The sequence below is a fragment of the Taurulus bubalis genome (assembly GCF_910589615.1).
Source record: "Taurulus bubalis genome assembly, chromosome: 14".
Classification (NCBI taxonomy): Eukaryota; Metazoa; Chordata; class Actinopteri; order Perciformes; family Cottidae; genus Taurulus; species Taurulus bubalis.
The window spans coordinates 9825243-9840851 of NC_136602.1; the positions used below are offsets into that span (position 1 = coordinate 9825243).

The following is a 15609-nucleotide window of genomic DNA, read 5'->3' on the forward strand; positions in this document are numbered from 1 at the left end:
CAGAGCTGAGAACCCGCTTCTGAACGGCGGGAAACCTCCTTCAGCGGCGGTGCGAGGATGACCGAGCTGGTTGCCAAGTGGGCTTGTGAATACTGCACATACGAGAACTGGCCGTCAGCCATCAAGTGCACCATGTGCCGTGCTCAGCGGCCCAGCGGGGGTGCCATCATTACTGAGGAGCCCTTCAAGAGCAGCCCTGCTCTGGATGCCAGTCTGCACCAGTGGGACCCTGCTGGCCTCAGCAACAGCCCAACCCAGGGGGGCTCCAGCTTACTTATTTGTCCAGACTCCAGTGCCCGTCCTCGTGTACGCATTGCTGATGTACCGGAGACTAGTAGCAAGTGGTCGTGCCACATGTGCACTTACTTGAACTGGCCTCGGGCAATCCGTTGCACCCAGTGCCTTTGCCAGAGGCAACAAGCTCAACAGCATGGGCAACATGCAACCCATCAAGGACGTCACACCCGACAGCCACGCAGCCCCACAGAATCACCCCAGACCTCAGGCTCTGGATGCCGCCCCGCTTCCCTGGCCACCACTACAGACCCCTGTGAGGAATATAATGACCGTAACAGGCTCAACACTCATGTAAAGCGCTGGACCTGCACTGCCTGCACTTACGAGAACTGGGCCAAGGCACTCAAGTGTGTGGTGTGTGATCACCCTCGGCCAAATAGTCTGCTAGCTGAACCCATTGAGCTGGCATCAGAGCTTGAGAGCCAACAACCTTCCTTAAAACTTATTGAGCAGGACGGGGACAACAGGAGAGGTGTTGTTGGGCATGTGGTTGGGCAAGGAGTAGGGAGTGTGGTAGGTGGGGTGGTCGGTTGTAGCAGCAGCCAAAGGAGATCACCCACGACCTCAAAACGGGAGTCAGAGGTCAACATGGACTTTCAGAGGATTGAACTGGCATCAGGGGCTGGGATTGGGAGCAAAGAGGAGCTGGAAGTGGACTTCAAAAAACTGAAGCAGATTAAGAACAGGATGAGAAGAACTGATTGGCTGTTCCTCAATGCCTGTGTTGGTGAGTTTGGGGATTATTATTCATTCTATTGTATTGCACATTCAGCTTGTTCTCCTTGTGTTTTGTTACGTTATGAGGTGGGCAGTGAGTCAACTGAATGATGTAAGGCAGGCCAACAGAGCAATGGGTGAAATGGGAATTCCCTGAATGTGTGTGACTGCTTGATACTGTTTTGCCTTCTGCACTGGAATTGGTTAAAATACAACTTAAATTGTCACGTCAAGGTGATTGTGATTTACGTCCTTTTGATCCTACTGTAATGTAAATGCTCAGAAATCCCCTGCATTCAGCTATGTAAAACCCACACAAGCGGTGTCCAGGCACCCACACTGTCCACTGGTGAATGTGGAGTGGGAGGTAGGATGAACATTTAAAGAACAACCAGTGATTGTTTTTTGTCTTCCACGCTCGCACCACTATCTCATCTTTCCTCCTGCCTTCATCCATGGCTACATAGAGATGCCCTGCACACCCACTAAACCTCCAGGCCTTTTTTTATTATGTGTCTTTGACATACAATTCTTCGGTGTCACACTGACAGCATAAATTTGACAGCTACACATGTATTTGATATCTCACTGAAAGCAGCTGTAGTGATTAACAGTTGTCCGTTTTTTCATACTGCTGCATTGCTTAAAGCAAAGAGATAAGTGGGTCTGAATGTCAGAGACACATCAGCGAAGTTAGTTTGCGTCTGGTCCCACACTGAGTCTATTACTGCATGTGACAGGGTGAATCCCCTCATATCTGTGTAGCTTGTCCCCTTGGGACCAATTCTCGTCTGGTGGCGTGTCTGATGTGTGTGGGTCTAATTTCTTTCAGCATAGTGAAGTATGACCTTTCATTATCTCATCAGAAATTTCTCCATTGTCCGTTGAAGAAAAATTCAATCAAAGCCATATTAAAAAAAATCCCTATTTGCCAGCAAATTCATCACATAAAAAAATGTATTATTATATATTGTTATTGTTTCCTCAATTAATCATTTGGTCTTTGAAAAAATGGCCATTACAGTTTCTCAGAGCACAAATAGACATGAATATGGTTGGTTTAACAAATATTTGATATCCCAATGTAATGCTCACAATATAATAGACTTCCTAGTTTTAATTCTCATAGTGAGTGAATGAGATGTGACCCAGCTACTGTGCGTGTGTGTGTGTGTGTGCGCAAAGCCCATTGGTGTTGAGGAGACGCAAGTGTGTCTGTCCTCTGTTGCCAGGGCGGTTTTCCTCTCACTGACGTATAGACATCAGTGTTTGTAAACAGTGGCCTCACATTTCTGATAGGTGCTCTAGTTCTCTTCACTAAAAATAGCATGACCCACACGACAGAAGTCAAAAATACATAAGTCTTTGGCAACAGCAACGACCGTTGCCCCTATAGTGTGGATGACCCTAGATCAACTCTGTCAACTCATATGGTGTTAATCGCATTTGCGGTTACACCTGTGCAAAGAAAGCATGGATGGGACGAATAACATTATCAATGGCTCTGGGTCCTTTAGGTCCCTCAGAAGGAATTGAGGTAGGGATTAAGATCTTTGGGTCCACTGCATATAACATTCCTCCTTCTGCCCTTATTTTCTAAAACAGTGTGGCCAATGGGTTACACCGTAGTTGCGTATTATTACCAGTCAGAGACAGCAATGCTTGTATTGTTTCCTATTGAATTGGGAACTACCACAGAGGCTGTTCTATCTCTTTAGCAGGTGTTTATATTTATGTGGACCAACTTGGTCTCTGTGAGCACAACCATGTAAGATGCAGTCACGCAATTTTACAAGTGTGTAGTTGAGATTAAATTGAAGGCAGAGTCCAAAGATTGGGTCGGTGTGGTCCGGTCCTAAGACCACACCGACCCAATGTGGGGATCCATTGACCCCTCCACTTTACGCCCCTGGTCCAATTTGGAGTCGCGGCTGGTCTAATCCCATTGCAAGATGGTCTTTAGTTTTGCTTGTTTTAAGAAAGTAAAGGTCAAATTTCTCAGTAGAAAGTTCACCTTTGCAGTCTGGGGGAAATAAGAAGGCAGAGGGAGGAGATTTAGTTATGCCAGATGTTGTCAGCAGTGTGGTTTACCTTGTTTCTGTTTTGTATTATTTTTATTTAAAATCACGTAGACATGCTTAGGTTGGCAAACTTTTTTAGATTAATACCAGAAAAAAACACATGGGGTCACAAAGAAAACCAAAGTACATTCCAAAAACTATAAACCCTTTTCACTTTATTACAAACAATTTATTGAACTATGAGAGAGAACCTGACATTGCTGTTTGAGCATCCTGAGATAAAGGCCACCATAATCCACATTACTGAAAGAAAAGAACATGTACTGTTTGGAGGAAAAGGACCAGCGTCACTTAGCCTGATCCGTGCCCCGTCCTCTCTGTCTTCAAGTGTACGTCTGTTTGCGTATTTGCACCTTTCGTGTTCTCTAAAAGATCTGTGGGCACCGACGGCAGGACCACAGGCACGCCCACACTAATAGAGAGTTTTGTGGAAAGTGGTTGTGATCCCTCTCTATTACACTGCGCTGCTATTGTGTAGTTTCTCTCCTCATCTCACAGTTCTAGCCAGCTCCACATGGCACAGCGAGTCCTTCCACCCACTCCATGTCGCTCTCGGGCTCACTCGTACACAGATTATGCAGCTGTGTGTGTGTGTGTGTGTGTGTGTGTGTGTGTGTGTGTGTGTGTGTGGTCCTTTTGACGCAAGAACAAAAGCTCAACAGTGTTTTATGCTGTCAAATGTACGAGAGAATACCACATTGGCATTTACTGTATTATGCTAGAAAGAGAAATGTTGTGTAGCTTTGAAATTAATGTAATCTTTGCTTTGGTTTTTATTTCATTGTATTCTTTCATAATAACACACTTGTTGCTGGTTTGATGACGGTAATGAAGGCTGGCATTGGTGCTGAAACAGTCTAAACCTTTCTTGTGTCATGCCGATCATACAACCACCAACTATTATCAGTGCTTGCTATTATTTTAAAACACAGAATAGATCAACAATGGGCATGGTCAGAGCATCAGATGTGTTGGAGTTAATGGAGATAAAAACGTTGAAGTTCAATGTTGAACATCCAATTAGTCAATGTATTTTTAAGAGAAAGATCACCATAATAACTTAGCATGATGCCTTCAAAACTAAATACTGCATACTAGTATGTTTTCTGATCACACAGGCAAATGTTTCTATAGTTTTATTGTTTTGGGGAATAGATTAGCGCTTGAGTTTGTGTGCTAGTGGTAGATAGAAGTAGCTTCTGTCACTGTCAGATAGTAATATTTACGCTTTGTGTCAAAAAAGTAAAGAAAAGCAAACTACATCTGTCTAGCAAACGCAACCTTCAACCCTCACGCTACGATCGAAAACTGGAGATTAACAGGGGAAATAATAACTGACAGATTACAACGTGGCCCCCCATTGTGTTTTCCCCTTGACTTCAAAGTCAGTGAAGTCTCAAAGCTGTTACAGCTGCCACAGAGATAAAGCACGATCGGATCTCTAATGTGTTGAGCACATACTGTCCTCTGTACAAGGTTGTTCTTAAGATAACTAATTTTGGCCATCAGTTGTGCTGGGATTTCTAACCACAGTGGTCAACATGTTTAATGCACAATTATTTAAGATGCATAATGTAATCCAAAGTAAGCGGATACTCTTTTGTTTTCTTTCTCAGATGTTTTGATTGATATAAATCCATACACTGTAATTCTGTGTTTGAAAATCTTCATACAAAATAACACTTGTAATTAAATGAAGAATGTTGTTTTTGTGCAAACTTGAGATTTCCTAATTGGTTCTACTATGGCAAATGATTAATGTTTTTAAGTATAACAAGAAAAATAATTATTAAGATGACCTTTTTCCTCTCTTTGTTTTGAAAGGTGTTGTGGAAGGTGACCTGGCAGCTGTGGAGGTCTACAAGTCATCGGGAGGTGACATTGCGCGTCAGCTAACATCAGACGAGGTGCGTCTATTAAATCGTCCCTCAGCATTTGATGACGGCTTCACGCTGGTTCACCTAGCCATCCGCTTCCAGAGACAGGACATGCTGGCCGTGTTACTCACAGAGGTCAGTAGAGGCAACCAATGTGAGTGTTAGTCTTTCAGGAGTCACCTGCAGCAGGTATTGGCTGATGGTGAGCGATGCATGTTGGTAGATCAATGTGGATCATTCTGTTCAACAAATACAAAATGTTAGTCTTAGCTTTGTTATATTACTCAAATTTGTTTACTAAAAAGCTGGAGCAGGATCATTTAAAACTATTTACTAGCATAAAAAAAGGATTGTAATAATTTGAGGCACTACGGTAGAATTTACACCCTTGAATTACGGGTATCATTGCAGTGCTGCTTGTTTCTGGGTCAGCGACGATGCCGCTTTTTCTTGTGCAATCTCTTAATCTCAACAACCAATGAGATCAGCCAGGAGGAATCACAAGGGCAAAGGATCTGTAGAGAGGAAAGGGACTGGAATTCAACCCCACACGCCTCTCGCTGTGCTTTTGTGATAGCTGTTCCTGTTTATTAATTTTATGTTGCTCATAATAATGGGAGTATTTTGTTGAAAATGTGGGTTCCCTGGTGTGTCTATGCAACAAGAAGGCTCACTCGGCTAATGTGTGTGTGCATGTGCTTTGGTTGATTGCCGTCAGCACTGTGATCCCAGATTATCTGTGTACACACCTCTCCTCCCACACTCGTTCACTGGCCCTGTTTTTTTTTCTGAGGGGTCAGTGACTAACCACAGGCCCCGGAAATGCTTCAAAGCTGACATCTGCTTGAAAACCGATACATGCATTTTTCTCATCTTGTCCTCGAGGCAACTTGGATGAGATTAGTGAAGGTAAATTTAGATCAGATCACTGAGCCAAAAGGAAATGCTGTAACTCCTACAACCAAAACCTTTCCCCCCCAGGAAGCAGTCGTTCTTTATTGTTCTTTAATATTGCCAGAAATGTTTTTAAACTGCATCTGAGATTGTCTCAAATGTATCATCCCGTCATAATTTTTGCATCTTTCCTTACTAATTCGTCTTTCATGTAAAAATACGATCTTCTGCAATTGTTAGAATTTCTATTGCTCATTTATCAGCCTCTGTCTCGTACCCCTTTTATATTTAAACTATACTTCCTTCCCTTTATCCTCTCTTCTCTGCAGGTGTCCCAACAGGCAGCCAAGTGTATTCCAGCCATGGTGTGTTCTGAGCTAACGGAGCAGATCCGTCGTGAGGTGGCAGCCTCACTTCACCAGCGCAAGGGGGACTTCACCTGCTATTTCCTCACTGACTTGGTGACCTTCACCCTGCCTGCAGGTCGGCACCACAAACAAATATGCAAATGTCTGAAAACAATTGACATGAATGTTATGGCATGAATTCCAGAAGCTGTCAAAGTATACTTTATGTGCTTTGGGTAACTTAAAACCCCGTCTAGCCAACTCCTCTGGCTTGCCAACTGTGTGATAGAATGCTGGTTTTGTTTACTTGTGGCGTATGTAATTGCTTTTTGTTCGGGTTCTGATGGGACATAATGCTACGGTTGTCTGTTTCAAACTGCAGAAGAGGGAGGCAATATCTGGCTCACTGTTTGAGTATTGTTCTTGCACACTGAGTATGCAACGCCGGCAACAATGCATGTCTCTCGTTCATGACAAAAGCTATATTTAGCATTTTTTCCAATGACTCTGAAATTCAACGGAAATAGCACTGAATGCATGCAATTTTACACTGTGGAATAGTTATTTATTGTCCAGTCTGTTGCTTGTAAGGATAAGCTAAGGATGTTTGTTCTGTAGAGTGTCTAGGACAATGCAGACAGTGGCTTCTGGCCACTATAGAGAGCCATTCTCTTCAGCGAAAATAAATGAATGCAGTCATTTTTTTGTAACCGAAGAATGAGCTACTGTGTTGACAAGAGCTCCGAGCATGCAGCGAAAACCAGTGGCCATTGTGAAAAGAACAAAACATGGTGGCTTGAGTTGAAATGAGCCCATTTTAGTCTGCATTTTTAGTAATTTCTATTAAGTGTAATTTTAATGACACTTTATTTTAATACAACTCCGACTTAAAGGAGCAGTGTGTAGGCTTTAGTTGCATCCAACTGAATACTCCCCCGCTCATCCATCCCTTTCCAAGCATCTTGGAAAACTACGGTGGCCTTCAGGTGTTTGTCTTTGCACGTTCTTGGCTACTGTGACAATCCTAGCAGCGCAACATGGTGGACGCTATGAAGAAGACCCGCTCACTGTGTAGATATGAGTGGCCCCTTCTTTAGTAATGAATGCACAACGATTCTTTGTTTTAGGTGATTATGCAGGAATAAAAACTAAGTTTTATATTTAATTTCTGCCAAGAAATCCTACACACTGATCTTGTAACGTTCCCCGCACCTGTGTCCCCTCTAATAATGCCCTCTTTTGATTTGTATCATTCAGTTCTCTTCGTTTTGTTTTCTCGTGTCAGACATTGAGGACCTGCCCCCAGCTGTTCAGGAGAAACTGTTTGATGAAGTGCTGGACCGAGACGTACAAAAAGGTGAAATATTTCCTCTGTCAACTTCATGACTAAGTGTTGCAGTAACACCGATCACATGCTGTGCTTACATGGATCCACTTTGAGAGAGAGAGAGAGGGACGGGCTTGGAAAACAGAGGGAGCACCCTCACGAACTGTGTACTATAATGGGAAGGCTGCCCAATACTGGCAGTGTTATATTACTTGTATTTCCCTCTTGCCAACGCAGCGTTTTAGTTGCCTGCTTGTCACTGCCGGGCACCCGGTCTTAATCGTGTGGACCAATTGTTTCAGTTTTAGGGATTTCTCTGATCCCCATTGAAATATTTTGCATCCCCTCAACACACACACACACGCAAAGTCTCCTGCGTATTTGTGTGTCCTGTTTAATTGCCATGGCTTAATGTTAAAAGCAACTTTCTTCCACCAGTTATGCTTCTTCAGCCTTTTCTGCTTCCCAGAACCTTCCTCATCAAGGTCGTCCTTATTGTCTAAACTGAACCTGACGAGCTCCTCATCACTAGAGATCTTTTGTTCAAGCTTCTCCAGCTCAAGGGGAAAGCATTTTCTCTTCTCAGGGACCCTTTTAACTGCCTTAATGGCCTCTCTATTTTTTTCTATCTTTTAACTTCTCAAAGATATCGTGAAATGTCAAAGCTTTTTGTTTGTAGCACAGTTTCTCTTCTAGCTCTTCTCCTTTCCCCGACTCTGAGTTTGCTGTCCTTAAGTACTCTTTCTTGAGTGTCTCTAGAAGGTCATCTATTTTTTGGCTACGGATTTTCTTCCTCTCAGAGGCTTTCAGCTGATGCTGTATTTACAAATCTTTGTCGTTTTGGAGCTTGATGTGGAGCTGAATTGTAGTTTGCAGAGCTGCTTTTTCTCTTCTTCAACCATATGCCCACAACTCATTTTAAGCTCCTTCACCCTATTGCCCAACCATATGACTCTCCTCTGGGCTCTGAGTTTAGGTTCAAGCCAGATGAGCTGGACCCTCTTTTTGGAAGCTTCTTTTTCAAGTCATATGACCTAGTTCTCTCTCAGAGATCTGCTGGGCCCTGACATCATTTTGTTTTTGAACCAATGAATCAGTCTACTGAATATTATCTTTTTACCGTATCACAGTGACTTTCTCTGCGTTCTCAGCCTCGTTTGAATTGAACGTCAATTATTGTCTTTGCAGTTTATTGGATAGTTCAACTTTTGGAAAGAGGAACAACCAATTACAACTGGCAGATAGCTTTTCTTCCTTGGTTGCTTTGTAACGGCAGACAGGATGAAATAATGAAAGCGACACGGCTGGTGTTTTCCACCCGTTATTAGACCCAACATGACATCCAAACAGACTTCCACGCATGCACACATACTCCCAAAAGAGATCCACAGGAAACCAGGCAGTAAAGTGTTTCAAGGTCATGGTTTTTAATTTGACTTTTGAATTAATGGAAGTCTTCCTGTAAACTGATCACCCTCCGTCAGTCATAGAGTTATGTTGCATTACGGCTAATGCTTATTCTGTCTGCTGTTGTTGCACTTTTCATGGCATTTCATAAAATATTAGCAAATATCATCTGGGGTATTTGTACACTGTATATCGGCTTTGTTTTCCTGCCGTTATTGGACTTCTCGCTGTCATCTGGTTTTGTGCTGTACATGCAGACTTGTGTAAACATCTGTCAAATATTTTTTGACAGGTCTGAGTAATCATTAAAGTGCTCCCAAACAGTCCTTTCAAATGCCATCACCTTTCTTGCAACGTTTGGAAAAAAAACACTTTGACCTCAATGCCACGCTTCTCACTACAATTTGTTCTCTTTTTGAGGTAGTATAGAAATGCAGCACTCAACTTCAGTAGTTTCTGTGTGGTATGTCTCCATGTCAGCCCTTATCACAAGCTTATTAATAATGTATTATATGTTGAATTATATCATTTTATTCAAAGCATATGTCAACATTGTTTAATTGAATTTGTAGAGAAATTGTAGTGAGAAGTGTGTGACGGTGGCATTGAGGTATTGTCCTCTTGTTCAGAACTCGAAGAGGAGTCGCCCATCATCAACTGGTCCCTGGAGCTCGGGACCAGGTTGGACAGTCGATTGTACGCCCTGTGGAACCGCACGGCCGGGGACTGTCTCCTGGACTCCGTGCTGCAGGCTACGTGGGGCATCTACGACAAGGACTCGGTGCTCCGCAAGACGCTCCACGACAGCCTGCATGACTGCTCTCACTGGTGAGACCTGCAGACCGGCAACTAGGAGTGCAGATTGTTGTTGTCCTTAAAAAAACGACCCACAAACATTACCCCACGCTGATTTGCACGTAGCCTCTGGCATGTTCGTACTGTGTTTAGCGGGCTGAATGACATAACGCACCCCACACCAATAGTAGAGAGATACTGACGTCAGCTGTGGTGGAGAGTTGGTGCTGGCATGCTGCTTTTCAGGAGAATGTTTTTTATTAACTGAAACCTTAATTTAGGCACACATGGTGAATATACTGTATAAACTGAGTAAGTGTTTTCCACTAAATTCTTGACCTTGGCAGCATTAGCAAAACATCCATATCTCATTCATGTTTATCTTTATACTTTAAACATTTGGCCGACTAAATGTTTACAACAAGGGAGCAGGTTGAGTTTTGGTGTCTCTTGTTCCAGGACCTCAAAACAGCTGAATACTTATATTTACATTTAACGGTCTCAAGTTACGCTTTGTTTTCCTTCAACATTGCATGACTATGTTTTGAAATTGGGACATGTGGTTCAGAGGTTGGGATATATACACAAAAATCAAGTCTGGATTGCCGTCTCATGCAGAGCTCTGAGGCTTTGATCTTGAAATGAGAGGCTTTGGTTCGTGATTTAGACCAGTCGTACACATCTTAGTGGTAAATAAAGTTGGGACCACTGGAAAAATGTAAAGCCGATACTGATTCTACTTGAACACAAAAGCTCAGTGTGAATCATGTCTATTTCTGAGAAACTGTGGGTTTTGCAGTGAGAAAATTACTGTTTAGATGTAATGAGTAATTGCCATCCAACCTAAACTACAACAGAGATGAATATCAGTCACACGCCTTCCAGCACAGAGAGGTCAATTAATGTCAACAGACAAAACAGTATGTGTTTGTGTGTATGGTCTGCAGGTTTTACACCCGCTGGAAGGAGTGGGAGTCGTGGTATTCGCAGAGCTTCGGCCTGCACTTTTCCCTCCGGGAGGAGCAGTGGCAGGAAGACTGGGCTTTCATCCTTTCCCTGGCTAGTCAGGTACATGCACATGAAAGCAAACGCACACATGAACAGGATGGACAGGTGTTTGATGTGCTTAAAATGTGACTTGCTAATGACATATGAATTATGCAAGATGCTTTCCTGCTCTTACTGCAGTATACTTAATCTGAAAGTGCATCCTGTCTGGAATGTACTGAATGTATATTTTAAAATCCTTGCTTTGTAGTGTCACGGCGCCCCAGCTTTCTAACTATTCCCCCTCCCCCCCTCTTGTGCTGCATTTTCTTCTACAGCCAGGATCCAGCTTGGAGCAGACCCACATTTTCGTTCTTGCACACATTCTTCGTAGGCCTATTATCGTCTATGGAGTGAAGTATTACAAAAGTTTCCGTGGAGAAACACTTGGATACACCCGTTTTCAAGGTGAGGAGTTATTGGACTGAAGCTGTTTTGGTTAAATGACGTAACTGCCACTCTGCAGTCAGTAATTGCTGGATCAGGCTAGTGTCTTTATTTAAGGGGTATTTTAGTACTTTGAGAAATAACATAAACAACGTAACAAAACACACCCGCGTTTCATTGGTGCAGCGGTAGAGGAATTACAGATCCATAAAAGATCCATAAAAATACAATCCTCCAAAAATACAATCCTCCACCATCCTACAAGTAAAAGTCCTGCATTCAAAACATTACTCAAGTATTAGTGTACAAGTATCATCAGCAAAATATATGTTGGAAAAATATTCCCTGCCATCGTGTTACTATTATAAATACATTATGTTTTTAGAATAATATTATTGCTGCATTAATATGAATGTTGCATTTAACTGCTGTTTATGATTGTGCTTATTTGAACTACTTTTATATTATGGTGGTTTCATCTACAGTAATATATCATATTCTATGAGATCATCATGTTTGTACTCACTCTTCTGTGAGAACCACGTATCTCTAACTTTTCATGAGCTCGGAAAAACAGCCCTCTTTTCAACTTTGTGATGATACATCTTCTAGCTGACCAAAGGCGTTTTTTTTTTTAAATAGTTAATTTAACTTAAGAAGTACAAATATTTCTCAACCCTTAAGGAACACACAACATCACCAAATTTAGAGGCACGTTGTTTTCACTGGTCAGGAAAGGTATGACAACTTGTAATCTCTAACTCAAACTGTCAGACAAATGGAGTAGAATAAAATACAAGTACTTGAGTACAGTACTTAAGAAAATGTACTAAATTACAAGTTGTCCACAACTGCACAAGAGCACAGGTAGAAGTGATGCCGTTAAGTTTGTCACATCTCGATAGATGTGAACACGTGTAACGCATCAGAAACAGCCCGGTGAGCCGTCTCTCTGTTTATGGCTCGCAGTAAAACAGCCTGGTTTGGGTTTGTCTGCTGAGCGATGCTGCACAGGGGATGATGAAAGTGCTCCGTAATGGCCAACCGCTTGCTGTAAAGCCTGCCTGATGGATCCGTGATTTACTGTTGCCAGGAGCCAATGTAAAGCACACGGAGGCAGGCGTGCATATGGTTGCCTACAAAGAAGGGAGGACGGCTCTGTTACAATGGTGACCAAGTGAACCCAGTAAAAACCCAGTGGTTACTGGGAGAGGAGAACAGGCTTCTGAATTATCAGGCGACTGGAGAAATATTAAACCCGAGCAGATGTTTTCTGCTTTTTGTACGTAACCAGAATGCCATTGACAATGTTCCAGTGGTGGAATGTAACGAAATACATTTACTGTACAGAAGTGGGAAACTTCTACTTTACTTTTCCATTTTCTTCTTCTTTATACTTGGATTTTAAAGAAGAAGAAAAAACAATTACTCGTTACTTTGTAGATTAAGATTTGACGTACACTACTAAATACTTAATATTTAATTGAAGTATATTTAGTTTACCCTTGAACAAAGCCTCGAAAAATCCAATTACCTTCACACTTGGCGGATGTATTGTTCAGGACCCATGGAAGCGTGGTGTCAATTGTGATTTTCATGAAGGCATCATGCATTAGTAAAGCAAACTCTCTCCGTCTCCCTCCAGGTGTGTACTTGCCCCTTTTGTGGGAGCAGAGCTTCTGCTGGAAGAGCCCCATCGCTCTGGGCTACACGCGTGGCCACTTTTCAGCACTGGTTGCCATGGAGAACGACGGCTTCGACAATCGCGGCGCGGGCGCCAACCTCAACACAGACGACGACGTGACCGTCACGTTCCTGCCGTTGGTCGACAGTGAGAGGAAGCTGCTTCACATTCACTTCCTCTCAGCGCAGGAAGTAAGGACCCCCACTGCGTCTACACAATTCTTGTTTGTCTTGTGGTCGATGTTTTTATGTTACAGGCAGGACATTGATTCACTAGCAGCTTAGCGTTTCTGTCCTGTGTCAGTGCTTGTTTAACGCTAGAACGCTAACGTTACAAATAGTGACACCATCGCTAACATTGGGTATATTTTACCCAATATAATGTACCTATACAAAATCTAAATATATCAAAAATATATAGCATATTTAAGTACTCTTTTATTTTACCCTATAGAACTTCTCATAAAACAAAAAAAATAGGTATCATAGGGGGACCCTAAAAAAGGCTCTCGGGTGAAAGATTAGGGAATCGTCAATGAAACATGATTCAAAATATAAATAATGGCGCTATGAACTTGTTCTTTGGTTCACCCGTTCCTGTGACATGTGAGCCTTGTCCTGTGAAGGAAAAGTCTCCCTGCAATGGTAAAACCCTCCTAAAAATGTTCACCCTCTATCACTAACGTCGGGTGAAAATCACGTGCCTGTTGAAAGAAACAGGGATTGGAGCAGAGAGACACGCCCACCTTCAATATCGTCTGTGAGCAGCATGAAGCTACAAAAGGACCCACGCAACTCAGTCAAAAGCAACACATTGAAAATTACATAACCACAATCGCACGGGTAAAAATCACCCAACGTTAGTGTTCTAGGGATGAGAGGCAATGCTTCAGCAGGACTACGGGATATCCTCAATTTTGAAGAGGGATATTGCACCCTCTGATGGCCTTTTTGTGTGTTTCCCCTTGTCCTTCAGATGGGTAATGAAGAGCAACAGGAGAAGCTGCTGCGAGAGTGGTTGGACTGCTGCGTGACGGAGGGCGGGGTTCTGGTGGCGCTTCAGAAAAGCTCCCGCCGCCGCAACCACCCGCTCGTCACGCAGATGGTGGAGAAGTGGCTGGACGGCTACCGGCAGATCCGGCCCTGTGCCTCTTTGTCTGACGGCGAAGAGGAGGAAGAGGACGATGACGAGTGACAAAACTGAGGGGAGTTTTTCTTAATTATAATTTTTTTTCCCTTTCCTTACACGGACAAACTGTGAAAGCCTTCAGGAGAAGACAGGGAACCACAAGCCCCCACCCAACAACCTCCAACTGGAGACACTGCTACTCTTTTAGCACACTCGGACACACACTCAAAACACATCAAACATTTAACTCGGACAAAAATGAGACTAAACAACTTCAACTGCTGCCAAACACGGATTTGGGGAGAGAATAAAGGTTTACAAATGCAAATGACCTTTTGATTTGTTTTGATTTTCAAATGTAAAGGTAAAAAGGATTATTTATCCATAGATGTAAATGCATGTGGTTGTTTTGAGGAAGAAAAAAAGAGTATACGGAAATATACCAGCATTGATTCAAATCAACACTTCATATCCGTTCAGTGTGGGCACTGACAAAAGCACACTTCCAAATTGAACTTTTTGATGTTTTAAGAGTTGGCTTGTTTAGCATTTTGTTTTTGAATGGGCTGGGACGAAGCCAATAAATATCATTATCTTTAGAAAACCAGAGATTGTGTAATACTAAATGACTTAAATCCTTATTACTAAGCATTGCACATTTATTAAAACATTTCTATATAAATACAGTATCATTGCTTGACTTAAGGTCATATATGAAGCTCTTGAAAAGGGAGATTTTCCCTTCACAAGTCAAATCTACACTCTACATTTTAGCACACAAACATTCATGTTAGATCTTTTGGTTTACTTTTTTTCAGACTGATTGAACTGAGAAGTTGTGTGCGTGTGTGTGTGTGTTTTTGGTTTTTCTTCTCTGAACTTGACATATTTATTATTTTGAAACCTATATGAGCTACTTAGAGCGTTCTTCTGTATGTTTTTTTTTCTTCTCCTTTTTGTGGTTTTGTTAATTATTCTCTCAAACTTGATGAAGACTCTTTGCACAGAAACACTGTTGCTGTGAAGAAAGAACCAATCATGACCATCAATGAAAAGTTTACTTGCGTTGTGTGTGTGTGTGTGTGATTTAGTACCTCATCTGGATGCCTAAAATGTGGTGCTTTTTTCTTTGGGCAGGCGAGTTTGAGACGTAAAGTCACACTTGTCTCATCGTTGTCTCCTATTTCCTCTTTGTCCCTTTTTTCCTCATAGCATTTGTTCTCAAGGTCACCCTCATGGTACATGTCAGATCACGTCCTCTGTAACTCCCGTTTGTCGTCATTATGTCTTTATGTGTCTTTATGTTTTTGGATTAAGGTCATTGTGAGACCGCAACATATGAAACCAAAGCTGACAGGGAAAAAAAGAAGAAAAAAGTTGTTACTTTTTTTTGCTGTGAATGTTTTTCTTTTTTTTCTTGCCATTGCGTACTGTAACTTCTTTTGTGTTTTCATTCAAGTCACACATGTTTTGAGCATCACTTGTATGTTGCTTTGTATTTATGAAATAGTTGCAGTTGTGACTATGATGGTTTGTGGATTTAGACCTGACTTTACTATACCGAGTGTAACGCAATGAACAGGCAAAATACGGGAAAAAATAAAGGAAACCCTTTTTGAAT

The 15609-nt window shown here is 42.2% G+C and overlaps 1 protein-coding gene across 1 annotated transcript; it reads left to right on the top strand.

Annotated features, from left to right (window-relative positions):
• Positions 1–57: 57 nt before the first annotated feature.
• Positions 58–15609, top strand: zranb1b (zinc finger, RAN-binding domain containing 1b; the record flags this gene model as incomplete). Its single annotated transcript, XM_079229870.1, has 9 exons — positions 58–1024; positions 4920–5107; positions 6196–6349; positions 7499–7570; positions 9577–9775; positions 10690–10810; positions 11068–11197; positions 12822–13051; positions 13836–15609. 9 exons carry the CDS (start codon positions 58–60, stop codon positions 14052–14054), a joined length of 2280 nt encoding a protein of 759 aa, XP_079085996.1. The 3' UTR covers positions 14055–15609.